Source organism: Mytilus trossulus, chromosome 10, assembly GCF_036588685.1.
Source record: "Mytilus trossulus isolate FHL-02 chromosome 10, PNRI_Mtr1.1.1.hap1, whole genome shotgun sequence".
NCBI lineage: Eukaryota > Metazoa > Mollusca > Bivalvia > Mytilida > Mytilidae > Mytilus > Mytilus trossulus.
The window spans coordinates 68,998,434-69,018,805 of NC_086382.1; the positions used below are offsets into that span (position 1 = coordinate 68,998,434).

Sequence of the window (20,372 nt, forward strand, 5' to 3'; positions counted from 1 at the left end):
GTGTGAGTTTGTGTATAATTGTTAGAGAAAGTGAGAGAGAGATATTGGTGGACAACCCGCCAAACTTGTCGCTCAATTAGCATATATGCATATATGTGCATACATTTCCTTTAGAATAATAATTATATAGACGAATTTACTGATTAATAACTTGAACATGCATAAAAAAATATAGAATTCAAATTTCAAACGAAACAATTAGACATAACAAAATATCGAACCAGACTTTCAAATGACACACCATACCTAATAGCAGTAGAAAAATCAATAAAAAATAAAAAACAAAAAACAAATCGGGAAATTTTCCTGAAATTTTCATTGTACTAATGAACTCAAAATCATTCAATTTTTTGGATGTCATGTTTAAAATTCCGGCATCTGCACAGAAATCTACAATGTAGTTCTTTTTCCGGTCTAGTTTGTATGAAACTTTAAGTAAAATATAATTTATCAGTCTAGTATAAAATAGGAAGGAACGCAATACCAATTTCGGTTTTAATAATTCCTTGATATTAAAATACGTTACCTGATGATAGCATTTCTTTGTTTACATTGTATATGACGTCATAACTTAAGTAACGTCACAACTAAAATCCCTAACAACAGAATCTAAATCGGAAACGTTACGGTATTTCCGGTTGATTTTTTTTAACAAATATTTAAGTTACAAAAAAAAAATTCATACAGACTTCGTCCCCATTTACATGTAATGCCTGTCTCATATTATATTGATTTTGTCTCTAATTCTGATACTAGTATCATACCAATGCGAGTTCACACTTGGTAAAACAGTCATATTCGGGAATAGTTCATTTTTGGTACAAAGTTGTTAGCAAATCACTTTATGCACTATATAACGTCGTAAAAAAATCGTTATTTTGTTTAGACACTGGTAAATCGTTGGAATCAACCAATTCGTGATGATGTGTCATGTTTATGATGCTAAACACCTATCCGACCTCCATGATAAATATGTTGTTGTCCCCGCAGACAAAGCCCCAAATAACATCGTTTTTGTCTGTACAAGTCATTACATTAATTGCTTGATAAACGAATTAGGTATAGACAATTCACTTGGAAACTCAACATATACCCTCACGACACTTACCAAAGAAGAAATCCCGGATAATCTTAGATCCATTCTTTGTTCCTTTGGTATTTCAACCAAAGATGAAGAACTGGATCTTCCATTACTGTATTGGATACCTAAACTTCATAAGTGTCCTTACAAACAGCGGTATATTCCAAGTGCTCCACGAAACCTCTTTCTAAATTATTAACATTTATTTTATCAGCAATCAAAGACGGGCTTCAAAGTTATTGTGAAACTGCCTATTCTAGAGGTGGCGTGAATCAGATGTGAATACTAGTACTTAAAAATTCCAATGATCTTTTAGAGTACATACAATGTAACTCTCTTTCATCTTGTAACAGTATTAAAACATTTGACTTTTCTACTCTTTATACAAGTATTCCACGTTCCAAACTAAAAGACAAGTTGAAAGAGTTGGTATTACTTTGCTTCATAAAAAAAGAATGGCCAACGTAGATACAAGTATCTTGTCTTAGGGAGGGATTAATCCTACTTTGTAAAGAATCACTCTGATTCAAACAAAAAATTCTCTGAAACCGATATTATCAAGATGCTTGATTTCTTGATTTGACAACATATTTGTTACGTTCGAAGGACGTGATTTTCAACAGGCTGTCGTCATCCCAATGGGAACAAACTTTGCTCCTCTACTTGCCGACTTGTTTCTTTATTATTATGAGGCTGACTTTACGCATGAACTTCTTAGGAAGTAAGATAAGAGTAAGCAATATCCTTTAACTCTACTTTCCACTATATAGATGACATTCTTTCACTAAACAATTCAAAATTTGGTGACTATGTGGAACGCATCTATCCCATCGAATTAGAGATAAAGGATACTACAGATACAGTTAAGTCGGCTTCATATCTTGACTTACATCTAGAAATTGTCAATGAGGGTCAGTTGAAAACAACACTTTACGACAAAAGAGATGATTTCAGCTTTCCAATTGTGAACTTTCCATTTCTAAGTAGCAACATTCCAGCAGCACCTGCATACGGGGTATATATCTCCTAATTGATACGATTATCCCGTGCTTGCATTTCCTATCATGATTTTGTTGATAGAGGGTTACTACTCACAAGGAAGCTATTAAACAAAGAGTTCCTAATGGTGAAGTTGAAATCATCCCTTCGTAAATTTTACGGACGTCATCACGAGTTGATTGACCGTTATGGAATAACCGTCTCACAAATGATATCGGATATGTTCCCTTCGTCGTAACTACAATCCCCTTTCCTTTCATGAATGTGATCTACCAAATTAGACTATTTACCGGATTTGTAATCACATAAGCAACACGACGCGTGCCACATGTGGAGCAGGATCTGATTACCTTTCCGGAGCACCTGAGATCACCCCTAGTTTACGGTTGGGTTCGTGTTGTTTATTCTTTAGTTTTCTATGTTGTGTCATGTGTACTATTGTTTTTCTGTTTGTCTTTTTTTCATTTTTAGTCATGGCGTTGTCAGTTTGTTTTAGATTTATGAGTTAGACTGTCCCTTTGGTATAGTTCGTCCCTCTTTTAATCTTCCCTCCTTATAAGTCCGTTGGAGCAGTTTCTGCATTAGAGCACACTACGGTATAAGAAGTATGGGATACAAACGATATGGAAGTTAAATGTTTGTGTTAAGTTGTCAATCTGTGACAATATTGAGGATCACATCAAGATATAAAGCAGTCCGTCTAGTATCAAACGTATCCTAAAGTTCCAGAAACTGAACACAATGGACCCAATTAAATCCAGTATACCTCATGACTTCAATTTTATAATTGTGTTACAATGTAGTGCTGTTTGTAGACATATTAATACAACCTTTTTGGCTAAAGAACAAGAATAAAACTTTTAGGTTGCAGAACTGTTAAAATTATAACTGTATTATTCTAAAAATATGTAATATGATTGAAAAATCAAAATCAAATAGCGTGAAATCAAATATCAATGTACAAATTTCTGGTAAATGAAATTTACACAAAAATTAATGTGCAGGTACAGACAAATATAACACCAACAACAAAACAGGTCTTTTGAATGAATATAATTTTTTGTTGGCGTTTTGATAAAAAGTCTGTCGATCCAGCCTAATTTTCAATTCATATTTATATTTTATTTTCAATAATAATGTTTACAGTGGTTGCTTTTTAAGAGAGTAAGTAGGACTCACTCCGTACTTACTGTTTGAAATGGATAAAACGGGAAAAAGTTGACAAAAAATCTTTGGGCTGTTTTTTTTTTAATTCAGTAATGCACATAGTTGATAAATATACGTATTCAACATTTTAAAGAACATTTTATTATTAACAATAACCACAATAAACCTATTTCTCGTATCCAACATAAACTAAAAGAACTAGCCAAGGAATTTGTTTTTGTTCCGGCCGATAAAGCTGCTAATAATATTATTATTGTTTGACGTAAATTTTACATTGAGGTTCTGAAAACAAGAAATTACCAATTCACCAACATTCCAACTGACTCCATTTTCAGAAAACGACATCTGTAACAAACATAAACTTTTAGCTACCGCTTTACAAGCAGAACCAAATACAATGAAAGTCCCTACTATGTATTGGCTTCCGAAGCTACACAAAACACCTCACAAATATAGATTTGTTCCACTACTAAATTATCTATTCTTCTTACCAGTACACTTGGTACAACAAAAAACCTGATAACAAATTGTTCAAATAAGGCCTTCAAAAATAGTGGAATTAATTACTTTTGGAGTGTCAAGAACTCGTTGAAAGTACTTGACAAATTGCATGCTTATATTGGTGACTTTGAATCTGTTCAAAGTTTTGATTATTCTACCCTGTATACCACATTGCCTCACAGTCTCATTTAGAAAAAAATCACCCACCTAAATCACCATCTTACGGTGTTAATATATCTGGACTTGCACAATTCGCTCGTGTATGTAACAATGTTTTAGATTTTGTTAAATTTTGTTAAATTTCGTAAACAAATTTAATAATACTTTTAGATATTTGGTTGGCTCTCAATAATGACGACTTCAGTATGTATACTAAAGAAATTTATCCTGATGAACTTACTTTAAATAAAGCTAATACTAATAATGACCACTGCCCTTTCCTCGATCTTGATATCTTTATCACTAAAGGAAAGCTTAATACTAAAATTTATGATAAAAGAGTTGACTTTTCATTTCCTATTGTTAATTATCCATTTTAGATGGTGACGTCCCCTTGTCACCATCTTACTCTGTTAATATATCTGAACTTGTACGATTCGCTCATTCGCTCGCGTATGTAACAATGTTTTAGAATTTAAGGAGAGAAATTTATGTATTACTGAAAAATTATCACACCAGGGTTTTCGATATCACAAATTAGTCAAAACATTTACTAAATTTATCATCGGTATAAGGACATCATTCGTAAATATAGCTCAACATGCATACTTCTTATACTTTCAGGTATTTCACATCCATTTTTTTATGGAAATATTCTTTATAAAGCACAAAAATGTCAGTATTCACCTCAAAAACTTACAAAACCTTTACATGGACTTATCAAGAAGGGATACAGTTACGATACTGTTGTCAGGTCATTAAAGATTGCTTATTTTGGCGTTAATATTGATTCACTTATAGGGTCTTTGCATCGGAACTAAACACATTTATTCTAAAAACAGTTGTTGGCATGACACGGGTTATGTTCTTCTCGTATATGTTATGATGGTATGATACTAAACCCCTAACGGGAAGGATTGTGCCTGATATTCATATGATGAAATCATAATCTTTCAATCAGTTTAACTGAAGTCTGGAGCTGGCATGTCAGTTTACTGCTAGTAGTCTGTTGTTATTTATGTATTATTGTCATTTTTTTTTCTTTGGATACGTCTTCTGACATCAGACTCGGACTTCTCTTGAATTGAATTTTAAATGTTCGTATTGTTATGCATTTACTTTTCTACATTGGCTAGAGGTATCGGGGGAGGGTTGAGATCTCATAAACATGTTCAATCCAGCCGCATTTTTGCGCCTGTCCCAAGTCAGGAGCGTCTGGCCTTTGTTAGTCTTGTATTTTTTTAATTTTGATTTCTAGTGTACAATTTGGAAATTAGTATGGCGTTCATTATCACTGAACTAGTATATATTTGTTTAGAGGCCAGCTGAAGGACGCCTCCAGATGCGGGAATTTCTAGCTACATGCAAGACCTGTTGGTGACCTTCTGCTGTTGTTTTTTTATATGGTAGGGTTGTTGTCTCTTTGACATATTCCCATTTCCATTCCCAATTTTATAAGATATATAAAGTTTTCCCTAAAACAATCGTAGTGCATTCTGACCAAGGCCAAGTATCAGCAAAACAACGCAGCACGTCCGTGGTATTATGTTCCTTCTAACAAAACTATACACAGAAACTTTTTGACTTTACACAGAAACTTTTTGACTTTACACAGAAACTTTTTGACGTTACATTGGTATTCTTGTTAAAAGTATCCTTTTACATTCGGGTTTTCTTCTAATACCAATAAGAAGATATTTCATTTTTAAGAATGAGACAACTCTCCGCGACAGTTAAAATGACTTAAGAGTTAACAATTTTAGGTCAACGAACGACATACAAAATAAAAGCAAAACCAATACTTCAAGAGGTTTTTTTAATGGAAAACACTTTCAAAGCAATATTTTTTACTTTGCACTTTCATGCTTTTCGGTCTTTTAAAATATTGGTTTGGTAAAAGATTTAGAACATTCTATAAACCTAAAACTTATTCAAAATTTGAATTGAAACAGACAGAATAAAGATATATATAAGTTTTGTTTCATACTATCGATAGTGTTTGAGGATGATAACGAAAGATGACAAAAACTTCGGTTGTACGGTCAAATAGAGATAATTCATCAAGTATATATAATCAGTTTATTTTGTGGTAAAATAAAATTTGAAATGAACAACAAAAATCACAAACATCTATAGCAGTTCTAATAAAGTATACTTGCACCATTTTTGACGCTATTGACATTTTGAATCAACCAAGAAAATGCCTGTACCAACTAACAAGTATGACAGTAGTTTTCCATTCGTTTGATGTGTTTGAGCTTGTGATCTTCCCATTTTATTAGAGACTTTCCTCTTTGAATTATCCTTGAAGTTTAGTATTTGCGTGATTTTTGTTTAGTTAATGAGATAAATTAATCATTTTAAAGCAATGTCATATGATAGAAAGTTGAATCATTGCGAATAAATGCCGATTATTTACTTTCAATGCTTACACAATTTGTGTCACTAGTTAACTCATGTTCGGTTAAAGAAACCTGAATACAAATACTTATAGAAGAAAGGTAAAATATACCAAAGGTATATATATATATATATATATATATACAACTCGTCTAAACATCAACCCAACAATGTTAGATCTGTAAATTTGCTTTCGCAAATTTTGGTTCTTCCCTCGCCGGGATTCGAACCCATGCTTCTGTGATATCGTGACACCAAATCGCCTGCACTGCAGCCGTCCCGCTAGACCACACGACCACCTGGGCTCTCAAAAAAAGAGCTTTCGGTGGCCATATGTTACCTTTCCACGTCAGTTTTAATCTAGCGGCGTACTACAGTACATGATATATAAGCCGCAGGCGATTTGGTGTCACGATATCACAGAAGCATGGGTTCGAATCCCGGCGAGGGAAGAACCAAAAATTTGCGAAAGCAAATTTACAGATCTAACATTGTTGGGTTGATGTTTAGACGAGTTGTATATACATTATGTACACAGCCATGTATCACCATCATTGATGGCGATCCCATGGATACATCTGTTGTAGGGTTGTCACTGGCTCAGACGTATATATATATATATATACATAAGTACGTCTGAGTCAGTGACAACCCTACAACAGATGTATCCATCGGATCGCATAACATCTTCATGCCTTATATATCATGTACTGTAGTACGCCGCTAGATTAAAACTGACGTGGAAAGGTAACACATGCCCACCGAAAACTCTTTTTTGAGAGCCCAGGTGGTCGTGTGGTCTAGCGGGAATGCTGCAGTGCAGGCGATTTGGTGTCACGATATCACAGTAGCATGGGTTCGAATCCCGGCGAGGGAAGAACCAAAAATTTGCAAAAGCAAATTTACAGATCTAACATTGTTGGGTTGATGTTTAGACGAGTTGTATATATATATATATATATGATACCAGAATTAAGTTTTGTATTTACGCCAGACGCACGTTTCAGCATACAGTATTTTGTTTCGCATATTTCTGTCATATTTTCATAACTTTAGGCTAATACAGAACATTGATACAACAAGCATACTTAGACAACAAAAATACTTTCTACGGATATGGATATAGTATAAGGAAAAAAAACAAATTTAGAATTTAAACCATTTAGGTATCCTCATTTCCATTTTGAGGACAATGTGAATAGCACCAAATATTAGATTTTTAAAAGTATATGCATTTGAGTTTAAATATTTAACTGGTACATTTCAGAAGATAAACCTTAATCTCCAAGTTCTAGAGGTATGTGTAAAACACTTGTACAAAAACTTGAATATAAATACAACCTTATATATATACGAGTCTAAATTGAAAACTACGTTCAAACCTATGACTGCGTTGGATAAAAACCGCAATTTTTATACGTGTGCATGTCAAACAAATTTCGTTGTAGAAGGGTCTAAAAACAGCACAAACAACATTTTCCAAAAGACCAAAAAGTGAAAAAGTATATTTAAACAAAACGCATTTGACTAACAGGTCGAACAACTGATGTTATATGTATATATATATATATGTTGTGCATAAGTTGCAATTTTGTATAAATAATAATTTGTACAGATTTTTTACAAATGGATGATGCAGAAAAATACCAGAATTAAGTTTTGTATTTACGCCAGACGCACGTTTCAGCATACAGTATTTTGTTTCGCATATTTCTGTCATATTTTCATAACTTTAGGCTAATACAGAACATTGATACAACAAGCATACTTAGGCAACAAAAATACTTTCTACGGATATGGATATAGTATAAGGAAAAAAAACAAATTTAGAATTTAAACCATTTAGGTATCCTCATTTCCATTTTGAGGACAATGTGAATAGCACCAAATATTAGATTTTTAAAAGTATATGCATTTGAGTTTAAATATTTAACTGGTACATTTCAGAAGATAAACCTTAATCTCCAAGTTCTAGAGGTATGTGTAAAACACTTGTACAAAAACCCTGTACAAATTATAAGTTATACAAACTTACATCTTGTTCACAACATATATGTACATGTTTACATATATATTAACGCCAATGTGAAACCAGTGTGATCTGAGGATCAGTTATAATCGTACTTCTTCTCATATGACCTTCTCATTGTATAACAGTACTCAATTGTGTATGCTATACTCATGATACTCTTCATCAATTGAAACATGAGGTTAGTAAATGATGTTTTATATTCCCTTTTATCAATCATTTTATATTTGTTAAAAGGTGTCAAACTGTTAACCTTGAAGCTGGTTAGACTAGTTTATAATTGAAATTATATTCCTTTAAATTAAATGATTAAAATAAACTTATTTGTCTTTCCAAAGTTTAATGAAACTAAACAAATACAGCATTCATAATTATCACATAACCTCTAAAAAGGTATTAGATTGTCGAATGTTGCACAAACCGTCGCGGTAACGCGGATTGTGTAAAGAATATTAATGCATTATTCCTTAACTCACTCTGCTAATAGAGTATATTTGAAAATCACTGAATGTTGAATTCTTAGTGAGGTATTCCTAGCGTCATAAATTGATGATATCTACATGAATATGAGAGGGAGTATCACATACAATTCAATAAATTCTCGTCTCAATCATTTGCACTTCATTTTATGGTTGCATGAATATTTGAGAACAAGTGTCACTAATTATACTTTGTAAGACGTTATAATATTACTAAGTGACTCGGTTGTATTTATATTCAAGTCGATACCTCTTAGTCGTGTAAACAAATACACCAAACAATTGAAATAAATGGGTTATCTATTTATAGGTAAACATGGTTAACATGGTTAATATCCACTTCCGGGAAAGTAGGTAATGTAGCTTTACACATATATATTCTGCGCAGTTAAACACCAATGGCATACAGACATGACAGAAAACGTGATTTGAAAAAACGACATGTTGAGGTGTTATTTACAACAATAAGGTACGATATAATATAAGCATTGAAATACATCTAGAGTTCGTAATTGATTTTAAACATCTTGGGCCTGTTGTAAAACATCCATAACATTCAGTGTTTTTTCTCAGACATGGTCTGATTGTTATGCATAGCAAACATATCAGGTTAGACTAGGAAACTTAACAAGTTATCAATTGTTTAATCAGATTATATGCACACACCCTTCAGTTTTATTATCATTACCAATAAAATGCACGCGGGTGATGAGTGGGGGATGGGCGTGGGCGGTATTCCTATACCAATTCATTTTATCTCTAGTATGTAATGCTTTATTTTCAATATCATATACAATACTTTAATATTGACTAAACAATACCGAAGAATAATAATGCTAAGTATAATCAAACAACTTCCTGACTCCTGAAGATATAAATTTCCTTTGGGTTTGTAAGTCTTTGTTAACTCCTTGTTTTTGATTGTTATTGCCATTTATCCATCCACATTGTTTCTGGTCTTGAACTATTTGAAATGATATATTTGACTTTCACACTTGAACAATTTGAATTGATAACAAATAAAAAAAAAATTGGTATACATGTTTGAGTCTTTGAAGCTTTTCGTTTTCGAATATCCCTAATGTAAAGCAATACAGGTTGTACGTTTCTGTGTCTTCTAGTTTATCTATCAATCAAACGAATGCTTTTATGTTTTAGTAATGGAATATAACTTCAAAAGACACACTTCAACGAAGTAAGGATAACGCTAACAATTTTGAGACGTATTATTCAGACGAAACATAAAAGACATCTAGTGTATATTTTATACAAACGAATTAAGTTCTGTAATATAGAAATGTTCCTGTGCGTACAAAAAAAAACAATTCCAGCTATTTTCTTATTTTCCTTGTGATATTCAGAGTAGCATGAGGCTGTTCCAATGGAACTCACCACTAGAACGTCAAGCCTCATATATAAACTGGCCAGTTCATCCCCGGTTTAGTCCAACTCAATTAGTACAGGCAGGATTTACTTACACTGAAACAGAGAATACTGTTCGTTGTCTTACCTGTGATTACACAGCATCAGTTAATTCCTGGATTCCACCAGAGAGTCCATCGGAGGCTCATGTACGCTGCAGTCCTGATTGTAGTTTCGTTCCTGGAATTAAAATGTGCATAACGTTTAAAACAAGCTGGAAAAATAAAAATACCTTAACAGACTACCACATTAACACTGACATCATTGTACCTGTAACTGATGCTTCACCAACAGATACATTTACTGATCAATCTGTGCAACGGCTACAATATCCACAATATGAAAACGTCCTGACACGAATACAGTCCTATTCAAACGTCTTAAAACAGCGATCAAAACTTTTGGCGGAAGCTGGGTATTTCTTCACAGGTAATTATTAAAATGTAATCATGGTAAATCCTAAGAAAGTTTCTTCTGTTATTTACTCATTATATAAAATAAAATACTTTTTTATTTTTCCTTTATCTATTTGAAAACTTAATATCTCGTATGTTTTAAATAGAACATGGTCAATGTTACTGGTGAAGACTTTGTTAATGATTTATTCAAATGAAAAAGATTGATTATTTTACAATTTCCTGAAATAGATATGGGAATTTGTAAAACTAATCACTAGTAATCAGTTAAGTAGTTTTACGCTTCTCTTGAAATTTCAGGAACTTTTTTCCATTTGTTATATGCATCGTTTGAAGTTGATCCCGGTGTCATATGGTTTTATGAACAGCCTGAAAGGGAACCTGGGTCAAACACTATTTCAAAAAATTATATTTTAACCCCGGGGTCAACATTTTCCCATATGGTTATTCGAAAATCCTCATGAGCCCCTCTCCCTCTGTTTAGATAAATAGATTAATTTATGAACAATCTGTTGGATATGATGTTTTTATCTAAATTGGAGGTCCATAGTTGGGGTACAATATACCATGGCTAAGTAAAAATCTAAAACAATTTTTCCAGCATGTTAAATACATAAACACTACTTACAGGAGTATCATAACAATGTAAATGAGTTAGAATAGCTATATTATTTTTTAATTCGACGTCTGTAGTACGGGGTTTAATATACCATGGCAGAGAGTTCAAAATACCATAGCTAAGTTAAATTTTCAAAACATCTTTTCCAGCATGTTAATTTATATAGAATATTTATTTGAGTATCATAACTATGTAAATGATCTACACTTTGTAGATATGTTTAAAATAATGGTATATGGTATGGGTTCAATAGTTATTAAATATATAATTTAATACGCCAGACTAGCGTTTCGTTTACACAAGGCTCACCAGCGGCGCAGATCAAAATAATTATGAAGCCAAAACAAGTACAAAGTTGAAGAGCATTGATGACCCAAAGTTCCAAAAAGTTGTGCAAAATACGACTTATGTAGTATATGCATGGGATAAAAAATACTTCGTATTTCGAAAAAAAACATATTTTGCTAAACAGGAAAGTTGTTAAAATTATTGATATTTATGTCAACACCGAAGTGCTATACTATATATAGCAGAGGTCAAAATAGCATGGTTTCGTTTGATATTCAAAACATGTTTTATATCAAGTTAAATTCATATAAACCACTTATTGATGTATCATAACTTTGTAAACGAGTTGTTTTTATAATTTTACTCAGCAATGGTAATTTTTATCCTTCCCCCTTTTTACCATGGTAAATAAAACTCCCTTAATATGTGAAAATTTGAAATAATCAAAGCATTCAAGTAACATGGTCAATTCAAAATGATTTGATAAGTCTTTAAATGAAATGTTGTTGGTAAAGACTTCAGCATTTTCAGGGTACTTATACCAAGCCGCGCTATTTTCTTTCCTAACATGAAAAACTTTCTTCCCTTCTCCATATGTCTGACTTTCGATCTGTAAAAAGCTATAAAAATAGGAGGGTTCAATTTACCATGGGGTTAATTTTTCCATTTATGGACAGGGGTGAATTTACCATGGGGGTCTTTTTTCCATTTAGGGGGGAATCTGTCATGGGATTTAAAACACAACATAACATCGGCAATAAAGATACAGTGTACGAATACATTTGAAAATGCAGCATCATTACACATCTATTTTCCATCAGATAAACACTGCAAATCCATTCGAAAATACCTCTCTTGAAATTTATTTCAATTTTAGATCGGTTAAATTACATTAAACAACTGTTACCGCCTGTTTAAATATAGAAATAAAATTAAAAAAACAAGCACCATAGCCATTAAGAAACTTTGCGTCAGTTATCCGAAGAGTTTTCTCAAATAATTTTTATTTCTGCCCTCACTGACAGTCTTAATTGCTCGACATTTATCTCGGTTGTTATACATTGACGAATATATCTAATGAACTAAATGTTCTCTTGTTCTTATCCTCATTATAAATAAACTATTTGTCACTAGGTGTTAAACAAACAACACTCAATCTATTATTGTTCGATAATATCAAGTGTGGACGGAGTCAATACATGTAAGAACACAAATGAATACACGTTACTTACATTCCAGCTCCTTTGTTCTACCAGGAGTGATCTGAGCCGGATCATCCCTACCAGATCATCTCTCCCACATCATCCCAGCCTGAGTTTCTTTGTTTTGTATGCTTTTCATTGTTTTGTAACAAAACAGACTTAGTGTGTCAGTGTCAGATCACCCTCTCTAGCCTCTGGTCATTAGGGTGATCTGACGCGGACATACCTCTTTCTCATGGGATAACTATTAACTATCGTTGTGTGTATTACTGACCGAACAAAGTAATGCACTGTTTTCACATTTTTTTGCGTCTTTTAAGGCGAGGCTGATATTGTGAGATGCTTTTGTTGTGGACTTGGGCTAGCGAAATGGAATCATCAAGATGAACCATGGGTTGAACATGCTAGACACAGCTTTAAGTGTGCGTTCCTTATAAATGAAAAGGGAGTGGACTATGTAAATGACCAGCAAACAAGATGGGAAAAGGTACATTTGATATTTACAGTTATGTTAACGAAAACCATTCCCCAAAATAAAGCACCAATCAAAAACTAAAATGTTGAAAAAAGTTGAAAACTTCAAAATATGTCATTTGTCTTTTTTAAATCTGAATTACAAAAAGTTGCAATTTAATGAAAACACGTTGCCTTGAGAATGCATCCAATAACCTTTCAGCAAATAATCAGAAGGCGTCCACATGTTCTGCAATTGACCTTTGCTTCTTAAATTACATTACCATATCTTTTGGTTAGTATAATAATGCTCATATTCTGTTTATAAATCAGCATGATCGAATAAAATATTGTCCGGAAGTCATTGACAGTTATAGACAATGAATGAAAAATTATTACTTTATGATATAGGATGTATGTTTTAGATCTATAATCCAAAGCATCCTACTTTAGAAGACAAAGACTCTCGATTGAAAACATTTGCTGGTATTTGGAGAACTGATATTGAACAAACCCCAGAGATTTTAGTGGATGCTGGTTTCTTTTACACTGGTACATGTATCAATTACTTCTTCCTAATTTATCTAAATGAAATTGTTTACATTGATTTTAATTACATATTGTAACTAATTACCAACCTAGTTTTTTTTAGTTTTTTTACAACTTAAAGAATTTAGTAATTCTTATCCCTTAATTGCATGTACTATTATTCTTTTAAAACTAAAAGATACTTACAAAATTACCTGTCGTGATTCTAAATATCAAGTCGAGGGATTTTCAACTTGGCTATCATGTGTAAAATCATACAAGTGTTCGGTAAACGGGAAGTCGTCAAGTGATCAATCTGAAAAAGCATCACACGGTATAGCTGACTTAGATAAACCCTGAAACCAAATTTCAGAAATCCTTGTATGGTAGCTCCTGAGAAAAATGCGACGAAAAATATTCATGGGACGGACGGACTGACTGACGGACTGACGGAAGGACAGACAGAGGTAAAACAGTATACCCCCCTTTTTTAAAGCGTCCTTGGGAGGAACATGCCAGGTAGTTTCCATTCTGTAAATTTTTAATTCAGATGAAAGGTAGAGAATATATCGAGGAAGTTAAACGCATAACTGAGGTAATGTATTCATATCATTTACTATATGCTCAGTTTATCTAAATTAGGAGGTTGAATGTCCCTCTTTTTCTTTCGCCCCTCTCTCACTAAGGGTTACATTTGCAAATTTTTTTAATTTTGTTTTAAACCGAATATATGTCTTTGAACGTTAAATTTGAATTATTGTATATGTTGTATACAATTATAATGTGTACAAAATAAATTTACAAATTATAATTTATATTTTGACTCTATACAAATTGTACTTTGTCCAAAATGTGTCTGTACATATTAATAATGATTATATATAATTTGTACAATAGAACGCTTAAGTTCAATCATAACTTATGCATAAATATACATGGAATAAACTTGTACATCAAATGATAGAAAATTATTTTACTTTTAATAACGAATCAATATGAAACACACTGATGACTCTGTTTACAAAAATATACCATACTATACAATTTTCATATTGGATCAGGTGAGCGAACATTGACACCTCGAATTTTACAATATATTCTGCTCTTTGAATTTACTCTTCGAATTGTTACATCTGACTTTACATTTGCGTTAATTATCAGCTATTGTCCCTACATGATATCCAAGATTTCCTACTTGCATATTCGTGTATTCCTTCTATTGGTTGGAGCTCGGTCATGCTGTGGAATTGGGAAAACATTGATCAGTTTCTGTATTGTATATTTCTTGTGAGGACTTTCGCTTGGATTTTATGGCCAGACAGTGCGAGTTTTCCTGTGCGAATAATTTGAGTTTCGACTTCCAATGACACAATTTCAACAGTTGTACTAATTAATTTAGATTCACCATCATTTACAGAATCTGATTCTACCGATTAAATCTCTGTGGTTTTATGCTTTGTAGAATTGTTTTCTACAAATTATAATTTGTAAAAAAGGATAACTTTACACAACATATACATTGATAACTATGTATGATGGTCACGCAACAGACATGTATATACTCTAAAAAAAACATCTTAATGTATTTCAAATTAAAAAATATAAAACCAATCAATATTTAAAATCAACATCGATTAAACTATAGATTGCTATCAAATCGAATTCGTTGACCACCGAGTCTTTTATATCAAACACGACAATCGAAGATTTCAGAAAAAGAAAATGTTACAAAAATCGACCGGGACTGCTTTGTGGTTTTCATTTCATCCTAAAATTGTTGATACATATGAAAAAATAACAATCGTATAATTGTTCATTAAAAGAACAAGATACAATAACTTTCTTGAATGCTAATAGAACTTTCCTGAATGTTTTAGAAAGGACAGAAACCAGAAAACTCAGTCAGCACTGATTTACAGTTACCATGTTTACTCGGTAAAATTCTATAAAAAGATTATTTAGTTGTTGTATTCCTCATGCTTTGTTATTGTATTGACGTAATTCATTCTACCAACATGTTTTCCACATTTGTTGCTGCGTCAATGTACCATGTCTATCTCATTTTGTGAGTTTATGCAATTTCCATACTTTTATTTGAATATTATATATTAATTTTGGTTATATTTTTGGAATAATTGGTGTTGGCCTTACATTAAGGATACTATCAAGAAATTGCAGACATTCCGAATGTAATAGGCTTAGTTGATTTCATTGATGAAAAACAAATACCATCTTAATTCATTGGTGTTTTTTCTGTTGAAAATTTAAATTAAGAAATAATCAAGGCTCAGGCTATGTGTAAATTGAAAACAAATTTATGGCTTCCATGAACTATTTCGATACTGACATTTAAAAACTGAAGCGATTGTCGGTATGCCGTGTGTGTGGCTGTTCTGTTTAACTCCCCGTTAGATAGAGAATAAACATCATTGATAATTTCTTGAATTCTCAAACCCAACATTTCCCATTTTTAATTTACATGTTTTTCTCGTAAGCTGCCGTCAAATCTAAAGTTGACATTTTGTAACTAAGGAGTAGCCGTGTTGACTTGCTGAAATCAGTAAATATTCGAATAAGGTAATAGAATGGAATATAAAACATCACCTACTTCAAAAATCCATTTTAATGAACAATTTTACGAATTTCGATAGTTCACGTAACGGAAAAACTTTCAGCTTTAGGTTTTCAATTTGTATGACGTCATGTTTTAAATTGACTTAAAAGCTCCAAAATCATAAACGGACTTTCGTGGAATTTTATTTTATTTTCATTTTGTGCATTAATTCTTTTTGTTATGCATCAAATTAAGAATGAACGTTCTGTATTTTTTATTTATTTGCAAATTTAAAAACAATAAAATCTGCATAGCGTTGGAAAACAGGTTCCGATGCATGAGGATTTACGTGGGATGTTTATTGTAAAATCCATTTTAATGTATATCTCTGAATCCGCGCTAAGTACGGATATATCGAGAATTTTATCACGGTATTATTCACAAAGCCAAAGACGCACGTCATATTAAAATTAAGGATACTAGATTGTAGTATATAAAATACTAAAAAGTTACCCTAATGTGTTTAAAAACACAATTGTGAGGGGAACAACATAAGACGTTTTGTAATATTTTGTATAATAACATATTCCTTATTGGAATTGATCGGAGGGAAAACAGAAAGGAAAAGGTCGGAAGTTACTAATTCATTTGTTGAAGGGTTTTTCTTGACAAAAACGATAATAAAGTAAAACATGTAAGACCTAGGGCACTCTAGCACACTCATGAACAAAAGTTTGGTAAAAAAAGGGAAAAAAATATTCGACGTCCTGGACTAAAAACAATCATAACAGAACAGCTAACTTCAAAAGTAAACTTTGTCTGATGAATTGATACATTCGGTCTAAACAAGAATATTTTACAGTGAGATGGAAATATTCTGCTTAATTTAAAATCGTTAATTTTAAAGCTGACATGGTCGATTCGAGCTGTTACCATTATGTGTGTATTCATTCGTACACAACAGTGATTCCCTGAACAAGTTCTCCTGATAATTGTGAGTGAAGTGTATTCTGTCGAACAGATTTGTGGTATATATAGGTCATATATGTCAAATTTATGCATTTCTTTCTCCTTGGGAAAACGCCTTGGTATTGGTAAATTGATAAAACTAATTTTTAATATGTTTCTCTTAACAGTGCATCGCCTTTATCTGAAAGAAAAAGAAGAGGAAAAGGGTAATTATTATACAGTACTTTTTTTTAATCATGGAGTAAAACAACGTTAGTTTAAAATCATAAATGAATTAAATAACTGTTACACTATTTCATAATGTAAATTACAAATGTTCGTATTGGTAAGATTATATTGATGTGTATTGAATACAATTAATATTGTCAAGCAGCCATATGAATTAACAGTTTATTATTACTCAAAATAATATGATAAATCATAAACATATAGCGTTGCAATGAAATGCCTATGAGTTGCAAGTCTTACAAATGAAACCGTAACCTATCACTGTTCAGATCCTTGTCCTTGATTTAATTGCGAATAATGTTCTCATTTGGAAACAATATAACATCCCCTTTCGATATATGTTAATGCAAAAAGTGATTCATTATTTCTACGATGACAGGCCTATTACAACTTTTAAATTGAATTTCTATTGTTGCTTATCATCGTAATCAATGCCTTTTATACTTTCTTTAATTATTCAACTACATGAGAAGGTTTAAAAAATATAAGAAGAGGTGGTATGAATGCCAATGAGACAACTCTCATTCCAAGTCACAATTTGTAAAAGTAAACAAAAGAGAGTATCAATGAGTATTTATACATCCAAACACCATAGAATTGAATAAGCAAAAGACCAAAGATGAATAAATTCGATAAACTTCTCTCACAGGCGAACAATCTTTTATTGTAAAATATAAAAAAAGTTTCAAGCAATTAATCTGTGAATCGAAACTATTTAGATTTGAGGTGTGTTTATCTATTGTCTCTACAGATCTTCATAAAATGAAAGAGACAAACAGACAACTGAAGGAAAAAATGAAATGCATTCGATGTAGAACCAATGATATTTGTATACTGTTTGTAAATTGTGGACATCGACAGACCTGTGAGGAGTGTGCTGTTGCTATGGTCTTCTGTCCATCCTGTGATACAAGGATAAAGAAAAGATTAAAAACATATCTGTCATGATAATAGAATGGGTTTATGCATTTATAAAAACTGAGACTACATGTAGTAGTTAGATTTTAATACATGAACCTATTTGTTTATTTGTTAGAATGCAATTGTGATTTTTAAAAAATGTTATAAATGATCAGTCATCAAGTCAATTGATTCTCAATAAAAAGAAATGTCAATTAATCAAATTCAAAGATTAATTTTAAAAGTTTAGAACTTGTGTGAACTTGCTTGAATTAGGATATCCAAAAAGAAAATTAAAATGATGAAAAAAAATTACAACAATTAAATCTTTACAATTTAATTAGAATAATTTACTTTTGTACCATCTCAAATAGGTTTTAGCAATGTATCATTCTAACATTTGCAGACAAAACCAAAATAAACTAAAAGTCGGCAAACATTCGTGTTTGGTTTCTTTCTGTTTATGGATATGCACACTTCTTGCATCTCCTCATTGAGGACAACTACTACCTGTTTCAATTTGGTGTTTCCGCAACAAGCTTTGGAAAAAAATGTTGCTGTATTCATCGTACAAGGAATTACGTCTTCTTCTTGATTCGGTTTTAAGAAACAAGCAATACATTATGCATATGGATATTATCGATTTCTTCCCTCCTACTGCATGTAAAACTGTTAACCGCACCAAAATCACCGACGTCTTTATCAAATTCCTGATCAATCATGAAAAAAATGGTATCCTTACGGATCAGTGACCCTTCTGGTGAGTAGATACAATCGTAAGAAACGCTTGCAATGTTTGTTTTATTGAATACACAAATAAAAAATATATCAAATTTGAAACACACATTTTAATGTTACATATGCTGTATACCATGTATAACTCTATCACGTTTCAACAATTTAAATTTCATTGAAATAGTCTCGTGTAAAATGTTGCAAATGCGTACAGTCCTTGTTGTCATTGTACATGTATGCAAGGATATATATTAAATAAAAAAGACATTTGATTTCACATTTGCCTACAGTGACTTTTATCATTAATTATATGTTCATGTACAATGTATTCTACATTTTCCCTCTGATTTGATTTTAATTTATTCTGAACAATATAAATATAAAGTTGAGTCTGCAATAGTTTTAGATTTATTTCGTAATTTGTTTTGTTTCTAATGTTTGGATAATAGGCTTTGGATCCGTGTAACACTTATCAATTCAAAGTTTTAAAAAGTTTTGATATTTTAGAATTTTGGAATTTTGGAATTTTGATCAAAGTTTTAAAATATAAAAATTTCAAATTGTGTAAAAGTTTTGAAATTTTGAAATTTTAACCAAATTATTAAAATATCAAAATTCTAAAATTCGTTTATAAATTTGATAGTTTAGGAATTTGGTCAAACTTTTAAAATACTAAACCTAACGTGCAATTTTGATAATTTCACTTTTTGAAACTTTGAATTTTTAAATTTTTGATTAAAATATCAAAAATAGAATAAGGGCGAAAAAAGGGGTACCTGTGAACATTGATGTAAACACGGCTCTGATAACAATCAGTCTTAGTTATAAATATATAACACGAAATATATCAAATAATTTTAATTAAAAAATAAATAATGAAAAGAAGAAGCCGTTTTTTTTTATGAAACATATTAGACATCACATGGGATAACAGTATCCTGAAATTTTAAGGTTACATGTATTTATCAAAAAAATAAATAATTAGACCTATCTCAACCGGATTCAAATAATTTGATTTAAATCTCTTATATAAGGTTAGCGTTTGAGATAAATAATTCAGGGTTATTTGGTGTTCCCAGTGCCCAACATTTAGAAGTATCAGTGAAAACTGACCAACTCGCAGTAAACAAAACAGTATTATTCGCCTTTTGGACGTTTCTGGTGAAGGTAGATCCAGAAAAGCGCCTCGGTCGCATGCAACTTTAAACGTTTTGTTTGTTTTTTTTATAGATTGCATGACGAT

The 20,372-nt window shown here is 31.8% G+C and overlaps 1 protein-coding gene across 3 annotated transcripts; it reads left to right on the forward strand.

Annotated features, from left to right (window-relative positions):
- The first annotated feature begins 9,126 nt into the window (after nucleotides 1-9,126).
- LOC134688421 (E3 ubiquitin-protein ligase XIAP-like) lies at nucleotides 9,127-18,682 on the forward strand. Of its 3 annotated transcripts, none has more exons than XR_010101816.1 (7): nucleotides 9,127-9,284; nucleotides 10,177-10,666; nucleotides 13,083-13,249; nucleotides 13,641-13,767; nucleotides 15,621-15,678; nucleotides 17,434-17,472; nucleotides 18,246-18,681. XR_010101816.1 is itself a non-coding variant. In XM_063549126.1 (6 exons), the coding sequence occupies exons 2-5, from the start codon at nucleotides 10,183-10,185 to the stop codon at nucleotides 15,653-15,655; spliced, it is 813 nt and encodes a 270-aa protein (XP_063405196.1). In that variant the 5' UTR covers nucleotides 9,127-9,284; nucleotides 9,974-10,182; the 3' UTR covers nucleotides 15,656-15,678; nucleotides 18,246-18,682. The 3 variants fall into 3 exon arrangements, 1 of the variants encoding a protein (XP_063405196.1); XR_010101815.1 differs by having other exon boundaries at nucleotides 9,128-9,284; nucleotides 9,974-10,666; nucleotides 18,246-18,679; XM_063549126.1 differs by lacking the exon at nucleotides 17,434-17,472 and having other exon boundaries at nucleotides 9,974-10,666; nucleotides 18,246-18,682.
- The last annotated feature ends 1,690 nt before the right edge of the window (nucleotides 18,683-20,372 follow it).